Source organism: Mytilus trossulus, chromosome 7 (genome assembly GCF_036588685.1).
Source record: "Mytilus trossulus isolate FHL-02 chromosome 7, PNRI_Mtr1.1.1.hap1, whole genome shotgun sequence".
NCBI classification, from domain to species: domain Eukaryota; kingdom Metazoa; phylum Mollusca; class Bivalvia; order Mytilida; family Mytilidae; genus Mytilus; species Mytilus trossulus.
In genome coordinates this window covers 48,205,080-48,230,391 of record NC_086379.1, presented here as the reverse complement: position 1 = coordinate 48,230,391, position 25,312 = coordinate 48,205,080, and the positions used below count along the sequence as shown (strand labels likewise).

The 25,312-nt window shown below is 31.8% G+C and overlaps 1 protein-coding gene across 1 annotated transcript; it reads right to left on the bottom strand.

The window, feature by feature from the left end:
* Positions 1 to 379: 379 nt before the first annotated feature.
* On the bottom strand, positions 380 to 25,014 carry LOC134727087 (uncharacterized). The gene is made up of 9 exons (XM_063591475.1): positions 24,896 to 25,014; positions 24,260 to 24,703; positions 8,609 to 8,821; positions 7,724 to 7,816; positions 6,484 to 6,573; positions 5,194 to 5,283; positions 2,920 to 2,982; positions 2,192 to 2,270; positions 380 to 1,538 (listed from the first exon to the last, which is right to left on the bottom strand). Exons 2-9 carry the CDS (start codon positions 24,528 to 24,530, stop codon positions 554 to 556), a joined length of 1,884 nt encoding a protein of 627 aa, XP_063447545.1. The 5' UTR covers positions 24,531 to 24,703; positions 24,896 to 25,014; the 3' UTR covers positions 380 to 553.
* Between the last annotated feature and the right edge of the window lie 298 nt (positions 25,015 to 25,312).

Sequence of the window (25,312 nt, the reverse complement as noted above, 5' to 3'; positions counted from 1 at the left end):
ATGTCTGTATTCAATGTATCTTCATGTTCCATTGGAAGTTCGAATTGCTCCACCCTTCATCTCGGGCGTCCTCAATAACCGGACATACCTATTGTATAAATTGTAAGTTTGTTATCGTCCTGAGAATGCATAAAAATCATGATTGAACGCTTTACAACCAATAACCAATTTTTTCTCGCCTAATAGCTGTATTGATTCGAGCACCACCAACAAGTCTTAATGTAAACAGAAACCGCATGTGGCTATTTTTTTTTTTAATGGTATGGTTTATAAAATATTATTTTAATTATTATAATCATTTCAAAGCAACGGCTAAAATATGGAAAAATACATGCAATATCGAAAAGATTTTTACAGAGATAACAAAACTGTGTGATGAACTTGTAGTAAGAATGATTTGACACATATGTGATGAAAATGTATGTGATATTAAAGTGTTAATGATACTAGTTAATAAGGAAAATATATTATTTTTAAATATGTTGATATAAATAAGTTTCAGATTTGCATATCAAATCTAGGTTTTATCAACGTTTAGTCTTTTTGTGGTGTATCAGTCATTTTTCTTCTCTCCAGAGAAATGATCGTAGGTATCATCCCGAGAAGTTGGCATTTTTATATGAGCAGCCGAATCATATACATCATCAACAGTGCGGTTGTAAACATTTTCTTCGGGATTCTGTTGATGGATGTCTTGACGTTGGTGAGTTTTGCCAGTTTCATAAGTACCATAGCTTCCTCCACTATTCGTACGATGTCTGTTACTTGGCAAACATGACTTTGAGGACAAATCATCATCAATAGGTTTAGCAAACTCGTAATCCGTCCCATCTTCTTTAAATGGCTGAACTAAGCCGTTTTTATTGACCTGATTCTTCGTCATATCCCCGTTTGTATTGGTAAGATCAGAACGATTAAATCCAGTAATACTGGGATCGAGTACTGTATAAGTTTCAGGTGATTCATTCTTTGAAACGTTTTCAGTTCGATCAAAGCCTGTAATATTAGGGTCAAGGACTGCATAGGCTTCATCCTTAGTTTGAGAACATGTTAATTCTTTTGTGTGATTATTGTTCGATTTACAACACGGTTTATCTAATCGATCAGAGATGTCGGTTCCAGAACAAAAAGTAGTGGATTCATCAGGATCGAGAACTGCATATGTGTCGCCATCCCTGCCAGTATTTGACATAACCTTTACTGTATTTAATGTTTTCTCATTTGGGTCTAGAACTGAATAATCATGAATCAATTCATCACCTGGGTCCTGTATAGAGTTTATCTTATCAGTTTTACAAATATCTGTTTCTTGTTTGTGTTTATGATGGTCAATATAATCATAGGTTGTCTCGTTTAGTTTTGTTCCCATAGATGTTAAATCTCCATATTGATGACTATCACGACGCATGACCAATTCATTGTATTCTGACAAATCCTCTTGCATAGGTAAGGCAATATTCTGACGTCCAGTGTAATCATTTCCATCTTCAGAGTTCTGTACGGTTTGATTCTTTTTTGCTGATTTCCGTTCTATTGATCTGAAAGCATACGCTTTAAAATGAAAAACTTATTTAGGTTTTAATAATCTTTTAAATGAATTTTGTCAATTATCTGTTTTGTCATATCTATGCAGAGTCATTTTATTTCTTTGTAAAATACATTTTAACTTTTAAATTTACCGAAAATATTATTGATTATCATTTTGGATTTAGTGATCATGCTATAAACGTGGAAAATTGTTTGTTTATACTATGCAGATTTAAACACATACTTTGGATTGGCATTTGTGCGGTTCGACCCTGCATGCTTAATTTTGGACAATGAGCAATGACTAGTGTACTAAAACAAAGACTACAGTAGTCCACCGGTGTTCAAAGGTTATAAATCAATTGAGAGAAAACACATCCAGGCTACAAACCAAAATCAGAAATAAGTGTATTTACTTAAGTCTCTTGTCTTCATGCAGGCGTGTACATCAATCTCAAATCTGACTTTTTTGCATGCATACATTGTACATGCTGTTTCAAATCGGTACTGAGACGTTTGATCTAAAACATTCCTGATAAACATATCTATAACGTAACTGAAAGTATTTGCTTGGGAACCTTTGTGACCTCGAACATTAAAATTAAATAACAAACAATATTGAATCCATTGTAGTACAAAAAAAAAACATAATACAAATATATACCTTCTTCTTAAAACTACAAGAAGACAAGTCAGTAAAATGACAATAATAACAGCAGATATAGATGCTCCAACAGTCAAACCTGGAAAGAAATATAGTTACAGTATATACACTTGTTGTAGAACTTAACTTCTTTGTTTGTTGTACTGAAGATAGTACATGAAGAAATTAATTATTTTTGTGCTTGTATACTTCATCATTTAAGTCAGTTTGCTTACAATGATTTTTATCTTCGTGTATGTTTTTACTTACCAATTTTTTGTTTTGTTTTGAGTAGATGAAATTCTTGACTGTCGTATCAATTGTAAGTCTTGTATCTTAAAAGATTTTTTATGCATGCATTCATATCAGTATATTCATACCCCGCCGACGCACATGCACCTTTTTGTGGTTCATGATTTTTTTTTATGCATATCTAAGTTCTTTTTATTTATATCTGAAATTAAATTGTCGGTAAACTATAAATGCTAATACTTATGCCATAAATACTATTGTATGTATGTTAAGTTTGCCAATAACAAAAGGTGCTGCCTATTTGTAGCTATCTAAAAAGTGAAATCACGAAAAATTTACTTCTGAGGAAAACTCAAAACGGAAAGACCCTATTCCAATGGCAAAATAAAAAGCTCAAAGATTTAGAATGAACGATAAAGCAAAATACACGTTGCAATTTTAGTATACAGGAACTCTATTTTTAACGTATTATATATTTTTATTTATTTGTGGCTTACCTATAACTTTTTGGTTGTCTGATATTTGATCAGGCTTGTTGTCGTCGATTAACATACTGCCAGCTAAAAGTAAAATTGATCATTGAATGCAAAGACATCATGAATGTTCTGTTTTGTAGACTATGTGACTTATATACATGTATAACATATATATATATATATATACTTTAGATTTATTAAGATCAAGGGGCCACACCATATTTTATAGAAAATCAAGTTTGCAAATACAAACGTATCAACACTTACTAAAATGATACCTGGAATTACTAAACCAAAATCAGCTCCAAAGACGATGATGCCGTATCCTAAAATCAATGCGTTTTTAAAATAACTTTATTGATAGTGAGTTGATGCTAACATGGAACCTAATCAATGATTCTTCTTGGTAAAATCAGTACTCCGGCACAGGTTTTAGGTACATTATCGGGATATAGTTAACGAACAAGGATTGTTGTTACCTTGCTATTTGGGTACCTCTTTCCCTTGATAGAATACACTACGTGTTTAAATTTCCATTTAAATTTCCATTTAAATTTTTTTTTTGAAAGAAAACTTCTAGCAGCTGCATACGGAGATCTTGCGACTCTTAACATTAATTCCATTATAGCATGTCTCAAATTTCAAACAAAATATAAGATTAGTAAAATATATGTCTGCCAGTCGAATGATTGACGGATGTCATTATGACATAAAAGTCTGCTATGGTAAGGATGGTATATTTGTATATAAAATAAACATATGTAGTCCGTATGTCGTAGCCAGTGTTCTTTATAATATATTGAAAACAACACGTTATTAATTTCTTGCGTTCGAAGCGCTTTACTGGATTTACTTTCATCAGGAACGCTCAAAGCCAAACATTTGAAATCCAAAGATGTATAAGTACCGAAACCGTTGAAGAGCTATATATAAAAAATACCTAAAATAAATAGCCAAATTCATCTAAAGCCAACTTTGCCTGAGGGTGTTGAAACCTTAGTTTCTTAATAATTTATAATTTATAAACGGACAATTTTTTTAAATCATGTCAGTACCGAAATACTGACTACTGAGCTGATGATACCCTCGGGGACTGATAGTCCGCCAGCAGAGGTATCGACCCAGTGATGTAAAATATTGAAAACAACACGTTATTAATTTCTTGCGTCCGAAGCGCTTTTCTGGATTTACCTTCATCAGGAACGCTCAAAGCCAAACATTTAAAATCCAAAGATGTATAAGTACCGAAACCGTTGAAGAGCTTATTATTATTACATCATAGAATGCGACACATTATACAATTGTTATTCCTATAAGCAATCACTTGTGGTTGAAGAACTATTTACCATTTCGGAGCACATAAATCAATCTTGGTTAAAGTTGCATGCTTATTTCGAAAACGTCAAGGTATTTTCAGCGCAGTAGTGGTTTGTTCAATTCTGACATTTTAATAACATGCATTTTAAAATTCTCCTTTGATAATATAATAACAAATACAGCAAAATATCTGAAGTAGTAAAATAAACATAAGAAAAACTCGGCTAAATTTTTAAAGTCGCTTTTGGTAATATGACACGTACTGATTAAACATATTTATAAATATAATATGTCGTCCAGATTTTATATGAAGGTCACAACAGAACAAGCATGGGTTTCGGAAATCAAATTCACGATGTGTTTTAATCATTTTATAATGTCAAAAGAAAACATGATCGTGTTCATACACGTTTTCTTTATTTTCACGAATTAGTTTGGATAAGAATCACAAAAAATATAAAAGAAGCATGTTTTATTTTGTAGTTGGCATGTATAAACTTCATAAGAGCTCCCTAATGCAAACGAGAGTATTTGAAAGTTTTGAAACGAACTGTGAAAAATACTTCATTCTTCCATACCGATTACATTAAAAAGTCACAAAAAAAAGAGCTTGATATGGTATACCGAAACAATATGTAACGAATTCATAATAAAAGTAGAAAAAGCTTAGTTAATCTCAAAAACACGCACATTCACACCCAAAAATGATGCACTTTCATCTTCAAACGGTTATGTTTATAAAATTGAATTATACCATGATGACAATATATCTATTTCTAAAGCAAAAAAAAAAACAATCAATGAAAAAAAAGTGTTTTGGTCGAGGGGAAATGGTAGGACTAATTTGTGTTTTCGACGACGACGAGACGCTTAACCAATCGAAACACTCGGCATATGGTCTCGCTCTTTCTTGGATGCATTCAATTTTCTCCCGTAACACCCAATAGTTTATCAAATTTATGTCTCATACAAAGTTACCTGTAGATGTAACAGATACTTGTTCACTGTGTATTGGTGTTAAAGACCTTGTTGTTTGTAATAATCTTGTTGGTGACGATTTTTCTTCAACTAAAAGATAACACATTTATAATTTTAAGAAACTTGAAATATACCGCGATGACAATACATATATTTCTGGGGCTATAACATAACCACAGTAATTTCATATTCATAACACCGAGCCCGAAATGATAATTTAACAGCATAAATATATAACACGAGACAAACAGAGAGGTAATTGGAACTCACAACAATTGTTTAAAAAATACAATTTACAATCTTGCATTTCTTGCATTCTATAAATATGAAAATTGACCTGCAGATTTGTAGAACAAAAATATTATGTACAAAAGTTGCATGCTTATTTCGAAAACGTCAAGGTATTTTCAGCGCAGTAGTGGTTTGTTCAATTCTGACATTCTAATAACATGCATTTTAAAATTCTCCTTTGATAATATAATAACAAATACAGCAAAATATCTGAAGTAGTAAAATAAACATAAGAAAAACTCGGCTAATTTTTTAAAGTCGCTTTTGGTAATATGACACGTACTGATTAAACATATTTATAAATATAATATGTCGTCCAGATTTTATATGAAGGTCACAACAGAACAAGCATGGGTTTCGGAAATCAAATTCACGATGTGTTTTAATCATTTTATAATGTCAAAAGAAAACATGATCGTGTTCATACACGTTTTCTTTATTTTCACGAATTAGTTTGGATAAGAATCACAAAAAATATAAAAGAAGCATGTTTTATTTTGTAGTTGGCATGTATAAACTTCATAAGAGCTACCTAATGCAAACGAGAGTATTTGAAAGTTTTGAAACGAACTGTGAAAAATACTTCATTCTTCCATACCGATTACATTAAAAAGTCACAAAAAAAGAGCTTGATATGGTATACCGAAACAAAATGTAACGAATTCATAATAAAAGTAGAAAAAGCTTAGTTAATCTCAAAAACACGCACATTCACACCCAAAAATGATGCACTTTCATCTTCAAACGGTTATGTTTATAAAATTGAATTATACCATGATGACAATATATCTATTTCTAAAGCAAAAAAAAAAAAACAATCATTGAAAAAAGAGTGTTTTGGTCGAGGGAAAATGGTAGGACTAATTTGTGTTTTCGACGACGACGAGACGCTTAACCAATCGAAACACTCGGCATATGGTCTCGCTCTTTCTTGGATGCATTCAATTTTCTCCCGTAACACCCCATAGTTTATCAAATTTATGTCTCATACAAAGTTACCTGTAGATGTAACAGATACTTGTTCACTGTGTATTGGTGTTAAAGACCTTGTTGTTTGTAATAATCTTGTTGGTGACGATTTTTCTTCAACTAAAAAATAACACATTTATAATTTTAAGAAACTTGAAATATACCGCGATGACAATACATCTATTTCTGGGGCTATAACATAACCACAGTAATTTCATATTCATAACACCGAGCCCGAAATGAAAATTTAACAGCATAAATATATAACACGAGACAAACAGAGAGGCAACTGGAACTCACAACAATTGTTTTAAAAATACAATTTACAATCTTGCATTTCTTGCATTCTATAAATATGAAAATTGACCTGCAGATTTGTAGAACAAAAATATTATGTACAAAATTTATAAAACATACATATAAGTTATCATTTGACATAAATAGAGTTGTTTAATACCTATTGCAAATTCAACGAGAAACGGAATGGAATTTACATTCCCCAACTTATTCGGTATTCAAGAACATGCAGCAATTACTCAGGCTTTGTAATCAGCGTCATCAGCGTCTGAGCAGAAAGTTGTTGAACCTGAAGTATTTCAAAGAACGTCTTGTCCTTTTTCTAAAATAGTTAATCGGAAGGTACTAAGACCTTGTTGAGAAATATTCGGTACAACGTCACAAATAATACACGTTAATATTTGGGAAGTATATATGAGGTATATATTCTGGGTACTGACGTTGTTTGTCATCTTGATAACGTGTTTTTTTTTCTTCTTTTATTTGTCTTCTTGAATATTTCTTTAACTGTTTCGTCTGCTTTTGGTTGTATCCATTTGACGTAGATATTTTCTTCCCGTTATTGAGTTATTATTCTATGATAACTTTTGTATTCTTCTCTTTCATGTTTGCCTATATGTTTTGTTTATATGCCTTTTGTAATTTATTGTTACATATGACGTGGATCTGTACTGATACATCCCGTCATTGTATTATTTTGCCATGGTTAGTGTTTGTTAATATGTTTGTTTGTTTCTAGAGTGATTAAGAGAATAACGCAATGGTGACTGCTGTATCCCTAGCTATAAAACCAGGTTGAAATCACCATTTTCTACAATAGTAAATGCATGTACAAATGTACCTAGTCAGGATTATGACTGTTGTTATCCATTCGTCTAATTTTTTTTAATTTTTTTTATCGCAACAAAGATATTGCAATTTCCTCACGTTTTTACTTATTCAAACTTATAGTTTAATTATGAACTAATATTACCTGTTGTATATGATGCACTATCACTAAGGGTTGTAAAATACACTGCAGTTGGTGAGGGTCTTTGTGATGAATACTGATCTGGAGGAAATACATCTTTAAAAAAAAAGACAAAACAACTAACAGACTGATATTTTTGATAAAGTATAAAGCAATAAGACAAACTAAACACTATTAAAATGAATGTAAACAAGATAAATTTGATATAACAGAAATATAAAACTCTAAATTAAAGACGAGTCCATAAATGTTGACAAAACCAAGCGCTCGTCTATACTAACAAACTTTATTTATGAAAAATAACTCTCATCTTGACTTGGATCAGGAATTTTTTTTATGAGAATGATAGGCTTAATCTGGTTTTACGACGACGAGAAGACGTTTAACCAGTCGACACACCCGACACACGGTCTCGATTTTTCTTGAATCTTCAATCTTCTCAGTTTTTGTTTGTTACCATTATATGCCTGTTCCTTTAAAAGTACCGCGATTTAAACGACTGTCGACTAAGTTTGTAGCAAGCTTTAGAAATTCATTAATTTGTAGCATAAAACAAATTGGAAGCAGACACAAACAAAAGGATGCATAGATTTTTACCGATTTTTCTACCTCGGATTATATATTTTTCGACTGGTAGGTTACCTTCGCTATTTTAGGTCATCGTGGAACTCGCTTAGATATAAGAAAACGAACAGAAGTACAACAAAACTATAGATATCATGTGCTATTCCATTTGCAGATCACAATCCAGAACTTTTAGTTTTTATGGTTATTATATAAAGAAGATTTGTAATGATTGCTATAATATCCATAATTACTATTTCAAAGGTTCTAAAAATACAGTCATTGAAATATAATGTTAAAACTAATTAAAGTTTCAAACTATACCTCTTATCTCATGCCATAAAATCAGATACGTTGATGCCACAAAGCAATTATCTGCAGCAAGTATCGAACTTTTAGTTACAATTATAATGTCTCCAGCAATTGGACTTTTGGTAATGTCACGTTTAAAACTATTAATTTTACAGCTGTTGCAATCTCTGTCGATTGCTTGACAGGCTGCTATCCAAAGGGTTTCCTGACGATCTGTACATTTTTCTGAAAATAATTATTAAAATTGCAAAAAAAGTAAAATAACAAATATACCGAACTACGAGAAAATTATAAACGGTAAACTACAAGAAAAAGATTGTCTGAGTAAAATAAATATTGGAAATATTGCATACTTTTTAAAGTTATTAAAAATAATTATACATTGTGTGTAGTCGGTGTTGACCAGATTTGAAAGTCTCGGCGACATCAACAGTTCTTCTTGTTTTGTAGTCATGAACAAACACACTTTACATACTGAGAGAATACTATGGCTATTTTTTAACATTAAAATAAGTTGATGAATTAAAAAAAATCGACAGTGAAAAGAACTAGTCAATAAAATACTTATGTCGATTTTAATTTCATAAAATTGAAAGAAAAAAAGCCGTCTATGAGCCAATAATTATCCATACTTCGCGAGGAAAACAAGCAACGTACGCTCCACAGTGACAACATTAACTTTCTCTAGAGGTGTCCCGATTTGCTGCGTATTAGGTATGGTTGGTACGTTACTCAACAGTTAGTGCCGTTTTGGAGATATCATTTTAGTCACCATCGCATAAATAGAAGAATTGAAATGTTTAAAAGCCAAACACTAGCTTAGCGGGTTTTTTAATAACGATTTAAACGTTTCTAGAACACTTTGTTGATGGCTCTTTATGGAATTATCTAGTTGACACGGCCTTGATATTCTTAATATAGATATAAGTTTCCATTTGATATATGCTTTGTTTTCGTCTTGTTTATTTATAGAAAGAAACAGATTTGTTTCTTATGTATAAACAGAATTTTGAATAATGAAGATGATAGCTATCAACTATTTATAAAATACGTGTTATTGGTGTTGGTTATATTCGTTAAAGGCGCACTAGCTAAGATATTTTTTTTTTTCAATCGTAAATAAAAATGAAAATAAAACAGTGAAATAATATATAGCTTTTAGCAGTCAGTATGGTTTAATTTTGTCAAAATAACCTAAGAAACATTGATGATTAATAATTCACTTGCAAGTGTAAGATTAACATATATTTTTCATCTATAGCTACATATTATCGAGTTCATGCCCGATTTGGTTTATTTTACACACTTTTTTATAATTTGGATAAACTTTTACAATGTTATAATTAAATTTGAGTCAAATTGGTGTTCATGAATTCGACAGCTTTTATGCCTTTGGCGTGTTAAAATTGTGTTCACTTTATATTATAATAATTAGTTCGTGTATGCTTTTGAAATCTGACAATTTTATTAAGTAATCTATTTCAATCGTTACATCAGAAGATTTTGATTGATGAGAAACCTGAGATTTCATATTGAAAAGAAATAAACACTCTACTTATTTCTATTTATCAACAACTTGAGTTTTTTTTATCAAAAATGTTTTCTAAAAAAGAAAACTGAAAATATATTGAAAAACAAGTATTCCCTATTTTGTTGTCGATGAAAAATTACCACTATAAAATAAGATTTGGTTTGACTACCAATGAGACAACACTCCACAAAGGATACAGAATTTATAGGTCATAGTTGATTTTAGTCTCTGATGCATGATTTTTTATTATTAATTGGTTTTGGCTTTTAACTAGCTGTCAGTAACTGCGAGTACTCTCAAATCGTATTTTCTTGTTAATTCGACCTGTTGATACTGTTTATAATGCTTTTTTGTTATTTTTTTATTTATATGGATCTTGTCTGTACACTAGCTTTGATTATTTGTAAGTGATGTTATGCTATTGTTTCAGAAAAAGGGAGAAGGTTTGGATCCATTAAAACGTTTAATCCCGCTGCAAATGTTTGCACCTGTCCTAAGTCAGGAATCTGAATTACAGTAGTTGTCGTTTGTTTATGTAATATATACGTGTTTCTCGTTTATCGTTTTGTTTATATAGATTAAACCGTTGGTTTTCCCGTTTGAATGGTTTTACACTAGTAATTTTTCGGCCCTTTATAGCTTGTTGTTCGGTGTGAGCCAAGGCTCCGTGTTGAAGGCCGTACTTTAACCTATAATGGCCTACTTTTTAAATTGTTATTTGGATTGAGAGTTGTCTCATTGGCACTCACACCACATCTTCCTATATCTATATACACCACTAAATTATTGTTTCTTGACTTAAGACAGTCACATACAGAATGTGGCGGATTAAACGTGTAAGCGGTATCCCAACTCTCCCCTATACATTTTTTGTACCTAGGACAGTGGTGTAACAGTACAACATAAGAACGAACTATAAAAATCAGTTGAAAAAGACCCAACCCGTCAGCAAGATACAAACATAACTACAACAGAGTGGCCGAGGTCGGGTACATGTACATCTCAACAACAAAAAGACACTACGTACAGATTTGAAAGCACTCGTAGTTAATGCAAGCTAGTTCAGAGCTAATCACAACTAATAAACAAAAGCATGAATCCTAGACTAAATCATTAATCATCATAGAACTAAGAAGACTAGAATAATCATCATATATATATATATATATTGTAAATTGTACCGACATTGCATTCTTTGAATATTTTATAAACGTATCTGTTATGCGAAACTTTCTTTGTATTTTTATTGGTGAAATGTCACATGCCTGTGTATTACAAATTTTGTAAAAAAGCAGAAAAATATATGAAAGGTAGAAATAATGAATTTAAATTACTTAAGTAACTAACAATACTTGTATAAGAGAATAATAAGGAATGCGAGGAATTGAAATTGATTATTTATAAAAAAAAAAATAAAAAAAAAAAGTTCCACAATTATTAACGCCCATAAACTATTTAACTCTATACACATTATACTTATACAAACCAAATTAAAGTTTAAATTGAATTACAACACGACAGTGCCATGTACTAATTTCGACTGCACAATATGATACATAATATAATGTCGACAAAATATAGTCAGTAATTTATAATTACAACTCAAATCAAAACATTACTGTGCTTATCCAGTAACCTTTGTGGTATCACAATAGCAATGACGAAAACAGTTTACCAAATTGCAGATAGATTTCTATTCCATCTAACTGATTAACTGGTAAAATATTTCAGCAGATTGCTCAAGTGAAATGTTGTTAGTATAAGTGAGTGCTGTAAAATAAATATGTAATACTTACCATCCAGAACCAGTTAGTTGATACCTTTGTCAATCATTTCAAACAAAAATAATACCTTACTATAGTATGAGTAACTGAATAAAAAGGTCTAATTTTGACATGGAAACTTCTATCATAAATAAATATTATAAATGAATAGTTCAAAACATTGTTTTCTAGGTGTATATTTTATAGCTTTGTCTTCTAAGAGAAAGTTATTGTGCAATTGTGATTTTAATAACATTTTCTATACAAATTACTGATCTGCTGGCATTAAAGGGAAATAATTTTTATTGAGTTCAAATGTACACTTAAAATTTAATCGGGGTTTTAACAGCTTTTTTCAATATTTTAAATCATCTTTCATAATTAAATAAATTTCGTTGTTCTTTTCAGAACAGAGGATAAAAGTTGAATAATCACAGAAATAATGTTACAAACAAATTAAATGGGGAAATTTGATATTTGTCAGACAGAACAAAATTTTGCTGATTATCAATCATGAAAATTATTTCCCTATAATGCCAGCAGATCAGTAATTTGTATAGAAAATATTATTCGAATCACAATTGCACAATAACTTTCTCTTAGAAGACAAAGCTATAAAATATACACCTACAAAACAATGTTTTGAACTATTCATTAATGATATTTATTTATGATGGAAGTGTCCATGTCAAAATTAGACCTTTTTATTCAGTTACTCATACTATAGTAAGATATTATTTTTGTTAGAAATGATTGACAAAGGTATCAACTATTAAACTGGTTCTCGATGGTAAGTATTACTTTTTATTTTACAGCACTCACTTATACTAACAACATTTCACTTCATCAATCTGCTAAAATATTTTACCAGTTGATCAGTTAGTTGGAGTAGAAATCTATCTGCAATTTGGTAAACTGTTTTAGTCATTGCTATTGTGATACCACAAAGGTCACTGGATAAGCACTGTAATATATAACATCAAATTAATTCACACGAGCGAGATAAAAATTTAACTGGGAAAAAAACGTCTAATCGAGTCGGTCCTGTCGTGCTGAATGGTCATTACCATGAAGCGCCGGAATACAATAACGATCTATGGGCAGACAACTAGAAGAAATTAATTTCAATCTAATTCAGTTCCTGATCATATTTGTCTTTTCTAGACTTGCTCTTTAAGGGGCACCAGCTACGAGATAAATGAAAAAAATCTATTTTATTGGCTCAATCATTAATGAAATGCAAAAAGTGAAATAATAATTCGCTTTTAGCAGCCAATATGGTTCAATTTTGTCACAATAAGCTACAAAAACATTAGTTATAAATTATTCACTTGCAAGTGAATAAATTTGACCTCGTTAAATCCGTATTCAAATGAACTTTGATTTAACCCATTAGCTTCAGATGGATAACACGTGAATTGTATGTGTAAACTTATTTAAAGGAAAAGAATGTAAACAATGAAAGTGAAACAAAGTTATTACTAAATCAAATGATTGACTGATTCGATCCTCAAAAAAAGGTAAAAACGATGTTTAACATTTATTTTTCATCTATAATATAAAATCAAATAGATCTAGAAAAATCCAACAACACTAGTTTGCGAAATCTATTTATATCTGTATTTATGTTTACATCGCTTATATGGTCATCGAATAACTTTAGAGGTCAACTCGTTGGTTAATTAGATGGCGTCTGCACTCAAATACACACGAAACGACGCTACGTATTTTCCTGCCAGTGCCACATGTTTAAATTATTGTTTATTTTAGACTTTTTATAGTTTGGATAAATGTTTTACATTGTTATAAATCAAATAAGAGAAATCGGTGAACATGAATTTGATAACTAGTGCCCCTTTAAAGGATTGTAGTATTATATTTTAGTTGCCGTGGTTAATTTAACAGAAAAGTTGGTATCAACAATTATTTTGTTTATCTGCATCATTCATAAATTTTCAATGAGGCCAGTTGTGTATGTTTAAATAGGTCTTATTCTATCATGTTTTCTAAAAAGCCTACCACAAAAATTGGCAACTTATTGAATCTATACTGTTATAAATATCAATATTACAGCCTATTATGAGATAATACTATGAATGTAGCTTACATACTTTTGATTTTTTTAACCCTGTATTCGTACATTGCCTATGAAAATTTTAAAATTGTTTGTATGCACAATTAACGACAAATTTATGTGACGTATATAAATTTTCTGACGTCAGACACTCAAATCAATCCATGTGTTCGTAGATAGTAGATGTTTTTGTGTCCTGTTAAATTGTTCCTTTTAAAAGTTTTGGATTCTCATAAATTCTATGTATAACTTTTGGACTACTTTGAATCTCGGTCTATTTCTGTAATTTATTCTTACATACTTTTGATTTTTTAACCCTGTATGCGTACATTGCCTATGTAAATTTTAAAATTGTTTGCATGCACATTGAAAGACAAATTTATGTGACGTATATAATTTTTCTGACGTCAGACACTCAAATCAATCCATGTGTTCGTAGATAGTAGATGTTGTTGTGTCCTGTTAAATTGTTCCTTTTAAAATTGTTATACGATGACTGATGTACCCATGTTTTGACTATTTTATTAATTGTGACTGTTTTTAACGCATCATGTAAATGTAGCGGAATTTGATGAGACTGTTATTAAAGTGAGAAGGTTAGCGCTTTAGAACCAGGTTTAATCCACCATTTTCTACATTGAAAAATGCCTGTACCAAGTCAGGAAAATGACAGTTCTTGTCCATTCGTTTTTTTATGTGTTTTTGTTTTTTGATTTTGCCATGTGATTATGGACTTTCCAAATGATTTTCCTCTGAGTTCAGTATTTTGGGGATTTTACTTTTTATATACACATGGAAAAAAAGTATTGCAACACCTTGATTTTTTAAAACTTGAAAAATCAGCTTCTTTTTTTGGATGAATTATAATAAAATATGTGTATAATATTATTGAAACATAGTTAATGATAACATATGCATTTAAACGAACAAAAAATGTTTGAAAACAAAAGGATTTATATAACCACATTTTTAATAACAAAATGAAGTGTTTTTTATACAAAAATATGCATTTCACAACTTTTACTGTAGTTGAACTTTACAATGTCAAACATTCCAAAATTAATCTTCAAATGACTATTTACATCATGGGTGATCGTTATACGCCAAAGAATAAGTAGTTTGTGCGCAACCTTCATTCAAACGGATAACCGCATCATAACGTCTTCTGATTCCTGCCATAAATCGAATAATTTGTTGCTAAGGTAGCAGCAACCATTTCTGATGAAAGGCATTGTTTATTTCATGATGTGTTTAAACTGGGGTGTCCTTTCGCGAACTTTTCGCCCAATATTGTTCCATATATGCTCGATATGGTTCAAATCCGTGCTACGATCGGGCCAAGGAAGATGAACCGAATTCTATTGGAACAATGGATCTTCCTCCACGATGTTAATTTTCAACTATGTCGAGCTGTGCACTGCATTGGATACGGATAACTGTGTGTCTGTTCGTAAGCAAAGGTCTCCGAATGGAATTATCGCACGATAACCAGTAGCGATGAGTCTATGTCGAACAGTTCTTATTAAAATGCTCCTGTATACCCACGACTCTCTGTTAGGATTGTATTGTAGGCAATGGGTTTCCCTCTGACCAACCTTCATTATGCTTGATTTTCCATAGCAAATGGTATAGGGGGTCTTCATTATCTCGGAAGGTCTTCAACATCGTTTATTGCCTGATTTTTATTCTCAAAACGACTTAACGGGGAATGGTGATCACCAACAACATGAACAATACGTGCAGTTGTTACAGCGACACACCTGCTTCTCTCATGCTGATAATCTGCCATCTTGCTGCAGTTAAGAGTTGTCGAGGACCAATAACAAGGTGTCAATCACATAACTTTAAAAACTTGGTTATTTAAAGTGTTGAAAACAATGAGGATAAAAACATCTCTTACGGATACAGTAGCTGCATGTGCAGATAAGAACTTATCGAGTCGATATTTATTGATTAAACTCAAGTGATACTTAAATAATGTTTAACTAATTCCATTTTACCAAATTATATTACAAAAAAAAAAAGAGTGTTCTTTTAATTTCAATTTCAATTTGGTGTTGCAATACTTTTTTCCAGGTGTATATTTAGCTTATTTATGCCTGTGTATTATTAAATGGAAATAAAACGTTATCATAAATAAACTCATCATCAAAACCAGGACTAAATTTTATCCATACGCCAGACGCGCGTTTCGTCTACAAAAGACTCATCAGTGACGCTCGAATCCCAAGAAGTTTGAAAAAAGCCAAATAAAGTACGAAGTTGAAGAGCATTGAGACCCAAAACTCCTAAAAGTTTTACACAACCGTTCGTGCAACGGTTACTTGCAACGGTTGTTTGAAAGCATAATCGAGTACAAACAATATCGTGTGATATCAAAAAGGAACATATCAAAAAGAAATGTATTTGAAGCTACAACTAATCCTTCAAACACTTGTGTATACTTTGTTAATAGACATGTTACGAAAAGGTATATTCTCGACGCTGAGGTTGACAAATTGGACTTAAAATTTGGGGACGGTGTCAAAACATTGATTATAGATTTAAATAGGTAAAATTTAAATCCTGTGCGTCTTGGTTAATTCAAATTACATTTATCTAGAACATAATTATGTATTTAACATCTTATACGACAATTGCTTTTGTGATATCATTGCTGGCTAAAACCTGTCATAAGACATAAAAGGTGTACGCGCGTAGGAGTGGGTGGTCTAGCAAAAAAGGGGGGCTGAGGGTTATACAAGTTCATTCAATTATAGATTGATAATATTATACATAGTAAGCAAGTTAAATTTTAGGGGTTTTTTTCCAAGAAACTCATTCTGCCTTGTCTTAACTCAAAACTCCCGTCCTGCTTTTTTCAAATTTAATCCTAGTCCCCCTTCTCCCTGAAAAAAACCCAACTGGTACCTCCGTAGGGTAGTAATGATAGGTACCCATTCAACAGATTGAATTAAAAAAACAGCATATTTGTTTTAGAGAAACTCCTAGCAGGAAAGACCCATCGGTCATCGGTGTCACTTTTTTCATACGCCCGTCGTTTTCAAGACGGGACGTATTATGGTATACCGTTGTCCGTCCGTCCGTCCGTCCGTCGTCCACACCTCGGACATTAACTCAAAAACACTTTCACCAATTTCCATGAAACTTAAGTGAATTGTTTATAACTATTGACGTAAGCTCCCTTTCGTTTTTCTTTAATTTCAGAGTTTAAGTTTTGGATTTATGGGGCTTTATTCATAAAAAAAGGGGGATTTTTAACACTTCGGACAATAACTCAAAAGGGCTTTCACCAATGTCCATGAAACTTTGGTGAATTGTTTATATCTATTGATGTAAGCTCCCTTTCAATTTTTATAAATTTCAGATTTTACATTTCCGTGCATGAATTTTTATGCTTAAAAAGGGGAGATTTTTCCAATTTTGGGACAATAACTAACACTTTCACAAAATTTTATGCAACTTTGATAAATTGTTTATATCTATTGAGCTCAATAGTGCAATTTTATTTGTCCATTTTTATTTATTATATGGGGGGGGGGTCTTTGACAGGGCTCACACTATTTTTAGTTGATCATATAAATTCATTTAAAGCATACAAGACAAGTTAAAAGAGCAACGGGCGTATCATGCGCTAAAGCGCAGCCCTTTGTTTTCTTATTGTCATTTTCTGATGAAACGGTTGGCGAATTTCCACAAATGTTTTAGGTATTTATGAAATACAAAATATCTGCATACGGTGGTTTCAAGATGTAAATGCAAACTTAAGTCATTGTGCAATGCTTTTGAAACTCTGCAGGGTTGTTCAACCGATGAGTAGCGAGTCATATTTTACACAAACCTCTTTTTGTTCTAAACATACATGAAATTTTTGCCACTGAACGTTAAGCAACCAACAATCAATCAATCACAAACTAGTATACAGAAAATTCTAAATGAGCTGAAACTTTCGAAATTGAGACAAAGTTGGGAGGAAATAAAGAAAGAAAATACATGCCTTCGAAGCTATATGACCGGGCGAAATTTTTCTATATAGTGCAACATGCCTCAAGTTGAAATCTTGTTTTAGTTGTTTTAAAACAGACCCCGTTAGATAACAATTTAGGGGGCAAACAACTGGATCAAAATACATATAAAAAATAAGATGTGGTATGATTGCCAGTGAGACAACTATACACAAAAGACCAAAATGACACAAACATTAACAACTATAGGTCACCGTACGGCCTTCAACAATGAGCAAAGCACATACCGCATAGTCAGCTATAAAAGGCCCCGATAAGACAATGTAAAACAATTCAAACGAGAAAACTAACGGCCTTATTTATATAAAAAAAATGAACACTGTTATATACACACTGTTTGTTTTTTTAAACTATATAAAAATGATCGTTACATATATATTCACGAGTTGGTATACAACAGATTATAATACTTAAGACTATTTGCAAGATATATTAAGGGCTCGCCAAAGAATTCACACACGTATGTACCCCGTATCTCCGTTGCCCCGCACATCTACTGCATTAACATGAACGCCCCCCCCCCCCCCCCCCCCCCATTTTTTGCAGTATTATTATAGTTACTTAAAAATATAATGGAAATTATTAATATATATGTTATTGAATAATCGTTCCATACGTAATTGCCTGCGAAAGGATCAATGCAGTTTTTAAATAAAATACAATGTATACACAGGTAATCTCTTTGGTGTTGTGACACAGTCCCCACATTTAAAGTGTAAATTGTCAACCTCAGCGTCGTGAATATACCTTTTCGTAACATGTCTAATAAGGATATGCGCATTATTTTTAAAAAATCAATGACGGCTCCCAGTTCGTACAAGTACGGTAGCAATTCGGGGAACATATAGTATTTAAGTTAGTCAAATTATATATGATAAGTCATATAATGCGGCTTGGAACATGACTGTCTCTTTTCTGACCGTAAGACATCACAAAATTCATAAACTATCAGGACATTTAAATTATGTAAACTTGACCGGTTGAACTTATTGTGCTTCTGAAGGAAAAAAATACAACGATAAGTTAACCTTTCACATCGAATAATCGAGGTACGACTACTATTGAAAATTATTCATGTTCATCTGTGACACAGATTTTCTATAGCGTCCATTAAAATCATTATAGCGTCCATATATATTTGAAAGAGATGAATTAAATATTACCATCATGAACATCATTACTATTATAAGAAAAAAAACTCTTAGCTTTCTATAAAAGTAAGAACTGTATTTGCTGATATCCCATTATCAGTTTAGAGTTATCCGGTCACTGTCAATGTTGCTTTTACTTACGACACAGTTTTTGTTTGAGTTTTTAGGATAAGTTTTTTGCCGTTTTCTAGTTTTGTGTACCTTCTACGTCTTTCACATTGTTTTTACACTTGTAATCTTCCTTTTTAATGGCTGTGCAAATTTAACAACTAAATGAATGCAGTGTTAACACGGAATAGTATAAAAGTGAAATGTACGCTTTTCCACAGTATTTTGAGGTAGAAGAATGCTTATCTTGTTGTCTCAGCAGATAGATAATTTTTCTTGATAAATACCTGTTGCGTCATTAATTTTATTATATCTAATAAAAATGTTCTCCTCAAAGCACTCTGTTTTGATAATCATTTTTTCACTGCACCTTGAACTGCTATTTAGAAAACTGACATGCAATGGTATGTTTTTGTTCTCTGGATATATTGGACAAAGACTAACAGGTTGATCAAATATTTCTGTGTTGATGTAAGTTAAGCGTTCAGCATCTAAAAAACAGATTTTTTTTAAAGAATGAAACGAGATCATTTTTGAACTTATAAATAAGAAGAGGTGGCATGAGTGCAATGAGACAACGCTTTCATCCAAGTCACAATTTGTAAAAGTTAACCATTATTCTTCAAAGTACAGTATTCAACACGGAGCCTTGCCTCACACCGAAACGCAACCTATAGTGGGCTTCCAAAAAGACATGTGAAAAAACATTCAAACGGGAAAATCAACGGTCTAATTTATATACTAAGTTAAAAACGAGAAACAAAGACATACTAATGAACCACATCAACAAACGATAACTAATGAACATCAGATTCCTGATTTAGGACAGGTGTATCAAATGCAGCGGGTTTAAACGTTTTGATAGGTACTCATATTCGCACTCATCTGAAACAATAGTGTATCATCACACATTAAAAGAGACAATGTTTTCCGTTATGGTTAAAGGTATAATAAATAAAACTATAATCAACGTAAAGATATTGAAGAGAAAACAGGAACAACGCGAAATCGATAGAACTAATTTGCCTTCAAGAATAAGAACTTCTTGAGTAACAATTACAGTATGTAGTCATTGGTAATGTGTGAATCAAGATATTGTGAGCCCAATAGACTCTGATGTGTTATATTTTCCTGTTTTAAAATTGTGTGTTTGAAATAGTTATTTAAAAATGTGGTTTATTATGTTTTAAATGTATCTATTATATTACATACATATAATTCAGTTTATCTGCCGTGTTTCTTTCAATATATGAACGAACAATGACCTTCCCGCAGCTGATTTAAGATTCAATGTATGTTGGAAGCATCTCCTTTGTATTAATCAAACCTGTTATGTAAACAGACCCAGAACGACTGATGATGTAAATTCAATAATAATAATAATAATTAATTATTATTATCCAATGGAAAATCAAAATAAATCAACAGTGAAAAATATTCAATATATATACATAACAAAATAAAGACACTATAAATACAAATACAAAATATTATAAAAATTGGCATTACGGGCGACATGCTTATGATCGATATGTATTTAAAAATAAATAAAAAAAATACATATATCAATCAAGAAATTAAATTCACATTATTCGAGTATCTATCTCTACAATTGTTACTTCGCAATATTATACCTCTCTACTTGTGACATGTTGAGTGCTGGCCCATCCCATGTCAAACATAGGTAAGTCAAGTATATTAATACCTACTCTTTCATTTTATACCTGCATGTTGAGCGCTGGCCTAGCCCATGCTTAGAGGTTATGGGCTCACTTTGCAACCTGAGACGAATAACCTCGAGTGATTTAACCATTTGCACACTAAAACATGTATCCAAAAGAACGTAGCCAGGTACATGTACATCCCAACAACAAAAAGACATTAAGCATGGTTGATCCGTTGGGGGGAGATGACAAGAGATCAAAATTACATACAGACAAACAACACCTGGAGAGCTTTTACATATTTCTTGTTAAAATGACAATGGGTGTGATGGTCGTAGTATGAATGTGATGAGGACGACAAGGAGGTGCTAGAATCGTACTATGGTTTTGAACAGCGTGGTATAAACGTGACATAGTCGTAGTAGAAGCAAAGATGGGTCGCGGTGAGAATGTAATGACTGTAGTGAGGTCGTAGGAACGTCGCTGTCAGATCGTAGAGCAGTTTTCCGAATTGAATCACGTTTTCGTTACGCTCTCGCTACGATGGTACAGCGACCTTTGCAATGTTCTTACCACGACCTTACTGCGCTCTTGCTACGCTTCTACTAAGACCTGATTTCGCCACGAGACCGCACCACGATTGTTTTGAACATGCTTAAAGTTGGTCGCGCTCATCGCGATCTTGAAGACTTCATTACGACCGTATTACGAATTAACTGCAATTTACACGATCACACTGACGTTGCGCACGATGTTGGTACCAATTTCATTTTGCTGTAGATTAGCATAAAATTAAATACGTATACTGGTCAGTTCGATAAAAATATAGTGATTTCTGATTGAATTCATAACATTAGACTTATATTAAAGAAAAAAAGGAACCGACATTTAAAATACCAGGAATTATAACACTTTATTATCTAATTTTTTTTTCCCGCAAAAACGTAATGTCCAACGTTTCAATTCGTGTGAAAAAAGATCAGAGGTCCGTTTCTTTCCTACGGTATTTATTCTCCGATCATCGTTAAACTTCACAAGAATATTGCTATTGTTATAGTAATTCGCGTGTTACAGCACATTTCAGTCAGTATGTTGCTAATGGTAATATCTTTGGTTAGCTTGCTTGTTAGCTGAACCGTGAGGTCATTGTTAGGTAAGGTAAACTTCCCTCCTTTAATAGTAGACTAGCCCAACAGATAAAAAAATCTATCTCTCTGTAGGACTAAGCTACTTTAAAAGGAGGGAAGTTTACCTTGCCTAACAATGACTTCACGGTTCAGCTAACAAGCAAGCTAACCAAAGATATTACCATTAGCTACATACTGACTGAAATGTGCTATAAAGCAAAATCAATATCGCTGAAACCGTAATCCGGAAAATGTTTTGTTTTGTAAACAGTCCGAAAAATGTCAAAGTATATGCATATTTCGGATTTGCGCATTTATACCGTGAAATTGAAAAAGCTGAGAGGCAAAATTAAGCGGCCAAGGTATTTTTACTTTTCTTTTTAAACAATATAGTGTTTAATATTTTTTCGCTAGGCAACTCTGATTTCAGATCGTTTCAAAAAATATAGCTGTTTTGTCCCAACGTTCGCAAAACGTATTTGATGTCAATCATGCTCTGTTTTTTTTTTTATTTTATATCGTTATTATTTGTTTCCAGTTTAATTCGAATGAAAATAAAAATACATGTATAAACTACAAACCAATCAATGTCTAAGAAAGGAATAGTGTAAATTTAAATACAAATGTTGAGATTGATGTAAATAGAAATATCGGGTTCTCAGATTTTTATAGCATATTTGTTTTATATATTTAAGGAACATTGTTTATCTGCAAGATTTAAATCGTCAAAAGTAATATGTATAATTTTGTTTTGTTAATAATATAAGAAAGAGAAAACCCATTGCTGGCAATTTTTACAAACAAAGGATATGCCACAAAAATACGGAAATGAGCAAATTTAAAGCCTGAATCCAGAATGTTTAACTTCTTAAACGTTTCGCGACGAAGAAAGTATCGGAAAAATGATAAAATATAGAAAGGAAATGGAAACGGAAACAGTAAGAAATGCAACAAAAGTAGTATGTACATATGCATAAATATGCAAATTAGAAGAATATCATGAATTCAAAATCTAATTTATATTCAAAATAAATCTGTGTAAATTATTGACCTGGGAAGACTGACAACTCCTGTAAATGAATATTCATTAAAAAAAATATCTATACGACCACTTTGAGTTAATATGTAAAACTATGATTTGTTCAGACAAACAGAAATCGGTTACCAAATTCGCAACATTAAATTGACCTCATCAATAATATGCTTGAACACCTGAAACTTTCTTTGAAATTTTCGAAATCGCCTTATTTTGTGGAACGTGAAACCCTTTATGAAGTACCATCATCGTGCGCAACGTCACTACGATCGTCAACATTTGCATTTTTTTACAGATCGTAGTGCGATCGTGGCCTAGTGTGACTTCTAAGAGACTGAATCGGTCACCTGTTAAAAATAACTATTCTAAACACAATCTTGAAAATTAGTCAAAAATCTTTATTTAAGAGCGCTCACTCAAATATGGAGGGATCCGATGGATTTAATTCACATTATCATTCTTTCGTGCCTAGATGTTTGAAAAAATTGAACATTTAATTTCAAATTTCTTTTTTTGTCTGTTTAAAAGTTGAGGTAATGGTAAACTAAACATAATAAGCTTTTAATTTACGAGGTCATCATTAAATCAATTATGACATCACAGAGAAATCAATATCTCCGGTTTAAATGCAAATATGCAGTTTTTTAAAAATGAAGTGCGCATGCAAGAACCAATGACATAATTAACGATAATGTTTGATTATATTAACATCCATTTAGACAATCCAAAACAACATTTGATAACATTTTTGATTTAAAGAACTCATTACTCTTACAAAAGACATATACAACATTGTTGGGATTTGCAAATCTTCAAAGTATGCTTTCAAAGCATAATTTCTTAGCGATATGCATGTCTACATTGTATGCCCTTTTTATCTACAAAGTTAAATCAAATGAACGTGCTGATAAGCTGATGCAGTAGTGCATTATGGTGAAATGTTAAGTTGAAAGGGGCATTACTCCTAGAAAAAAAAATCATTCATAATTTTCTGACCATATCCTAAGAATACTACACAGTATACACATATGTTAACAAAGTGCATGGAATTCTTATGTATTGTTTAAGATGAATTGCACTTACATGACTTACAAGAACATGACTGAAAAGACACCCTCCTGGACAATTTTTTTAATTACTTTATGTTTTAATTCAGACAAGCACAAAACTTTAAAAATATATACCTGTTCTTCTTTCTTCATACAGTATCCACCCTACTTTCTTAGCTGATGAAAAGATAGCTTGATGAGCAGGTTTCCCTGTATAAGAAATTACTGTTTTCCTGAAAAGTGTATTATTTATCGACTTGACAGTTCCTAATGTAAAACCATCTTCGTTCCAGCGAATGGAAACCGATACGTTGCGAAAGTGGTGACAACTAATATGGATTTTACTTGAATCGGTACGTATTATTGTCCTGATGTCGATCTTTTTCTCTTCCATTATAATTCTCATTTTACGATTGTCGCCATCTTGTAAAAGTGTTATATTGCATTCACATCCAGTTTCGATTTTGAAATACAGAGACGTGTTTGAGTCGACAGTTTTATTAAAATACGGTAAACTTAAAGCATTGGTCTCATTTTCCGTAACATAGTGTATTGATCTGATTGGTTGAATATCAAAACCTAAAATTTCAAAACAAACACATATGTAGATCATATATTAAAAAGTCTATGCAAATTGATTAGTTTAATGACTTTCTGAGAAATTAATAATACTTGTGTCAGATTTAAATTTGATTTTATTCCATGTTTGTGTATTTGTTTTGCAAGCCTTACTTGAAATATAATTAGGCACACATTTGTGTCAATACATACCCAAAAGCCTTTACAAAACTAAATGTAATGGTCTACAGAAACTGTTAATATAAGGCCGTGTTCACACCAAACTCCTAGGCCTTGTACAGTGAACATGTTTACAATTAGTTTAATGTATAATTGTACACTGGTTTCACATTAAATTTGTTCACATCCATACACCTGGTTTAGTTACCTGTGCATACGTTTTGTTTACACTTATAAACTAGGCCGTGTTCACACCAAACGCCGTGTAGAGTAAACATGTTTACAATTAGTTTAGTGTAGTGTACACTGGTTTCACATTACATTTGTTCACATCTATACACCTTGTTTAGCTACCTGTACATAAGATTTGTTCCCACTTGTAAACTATATGTCATTTAAATGTTCATTACGTAGAACTGAATTCAAAATTTTTGGAAAATTTTTCTAGCG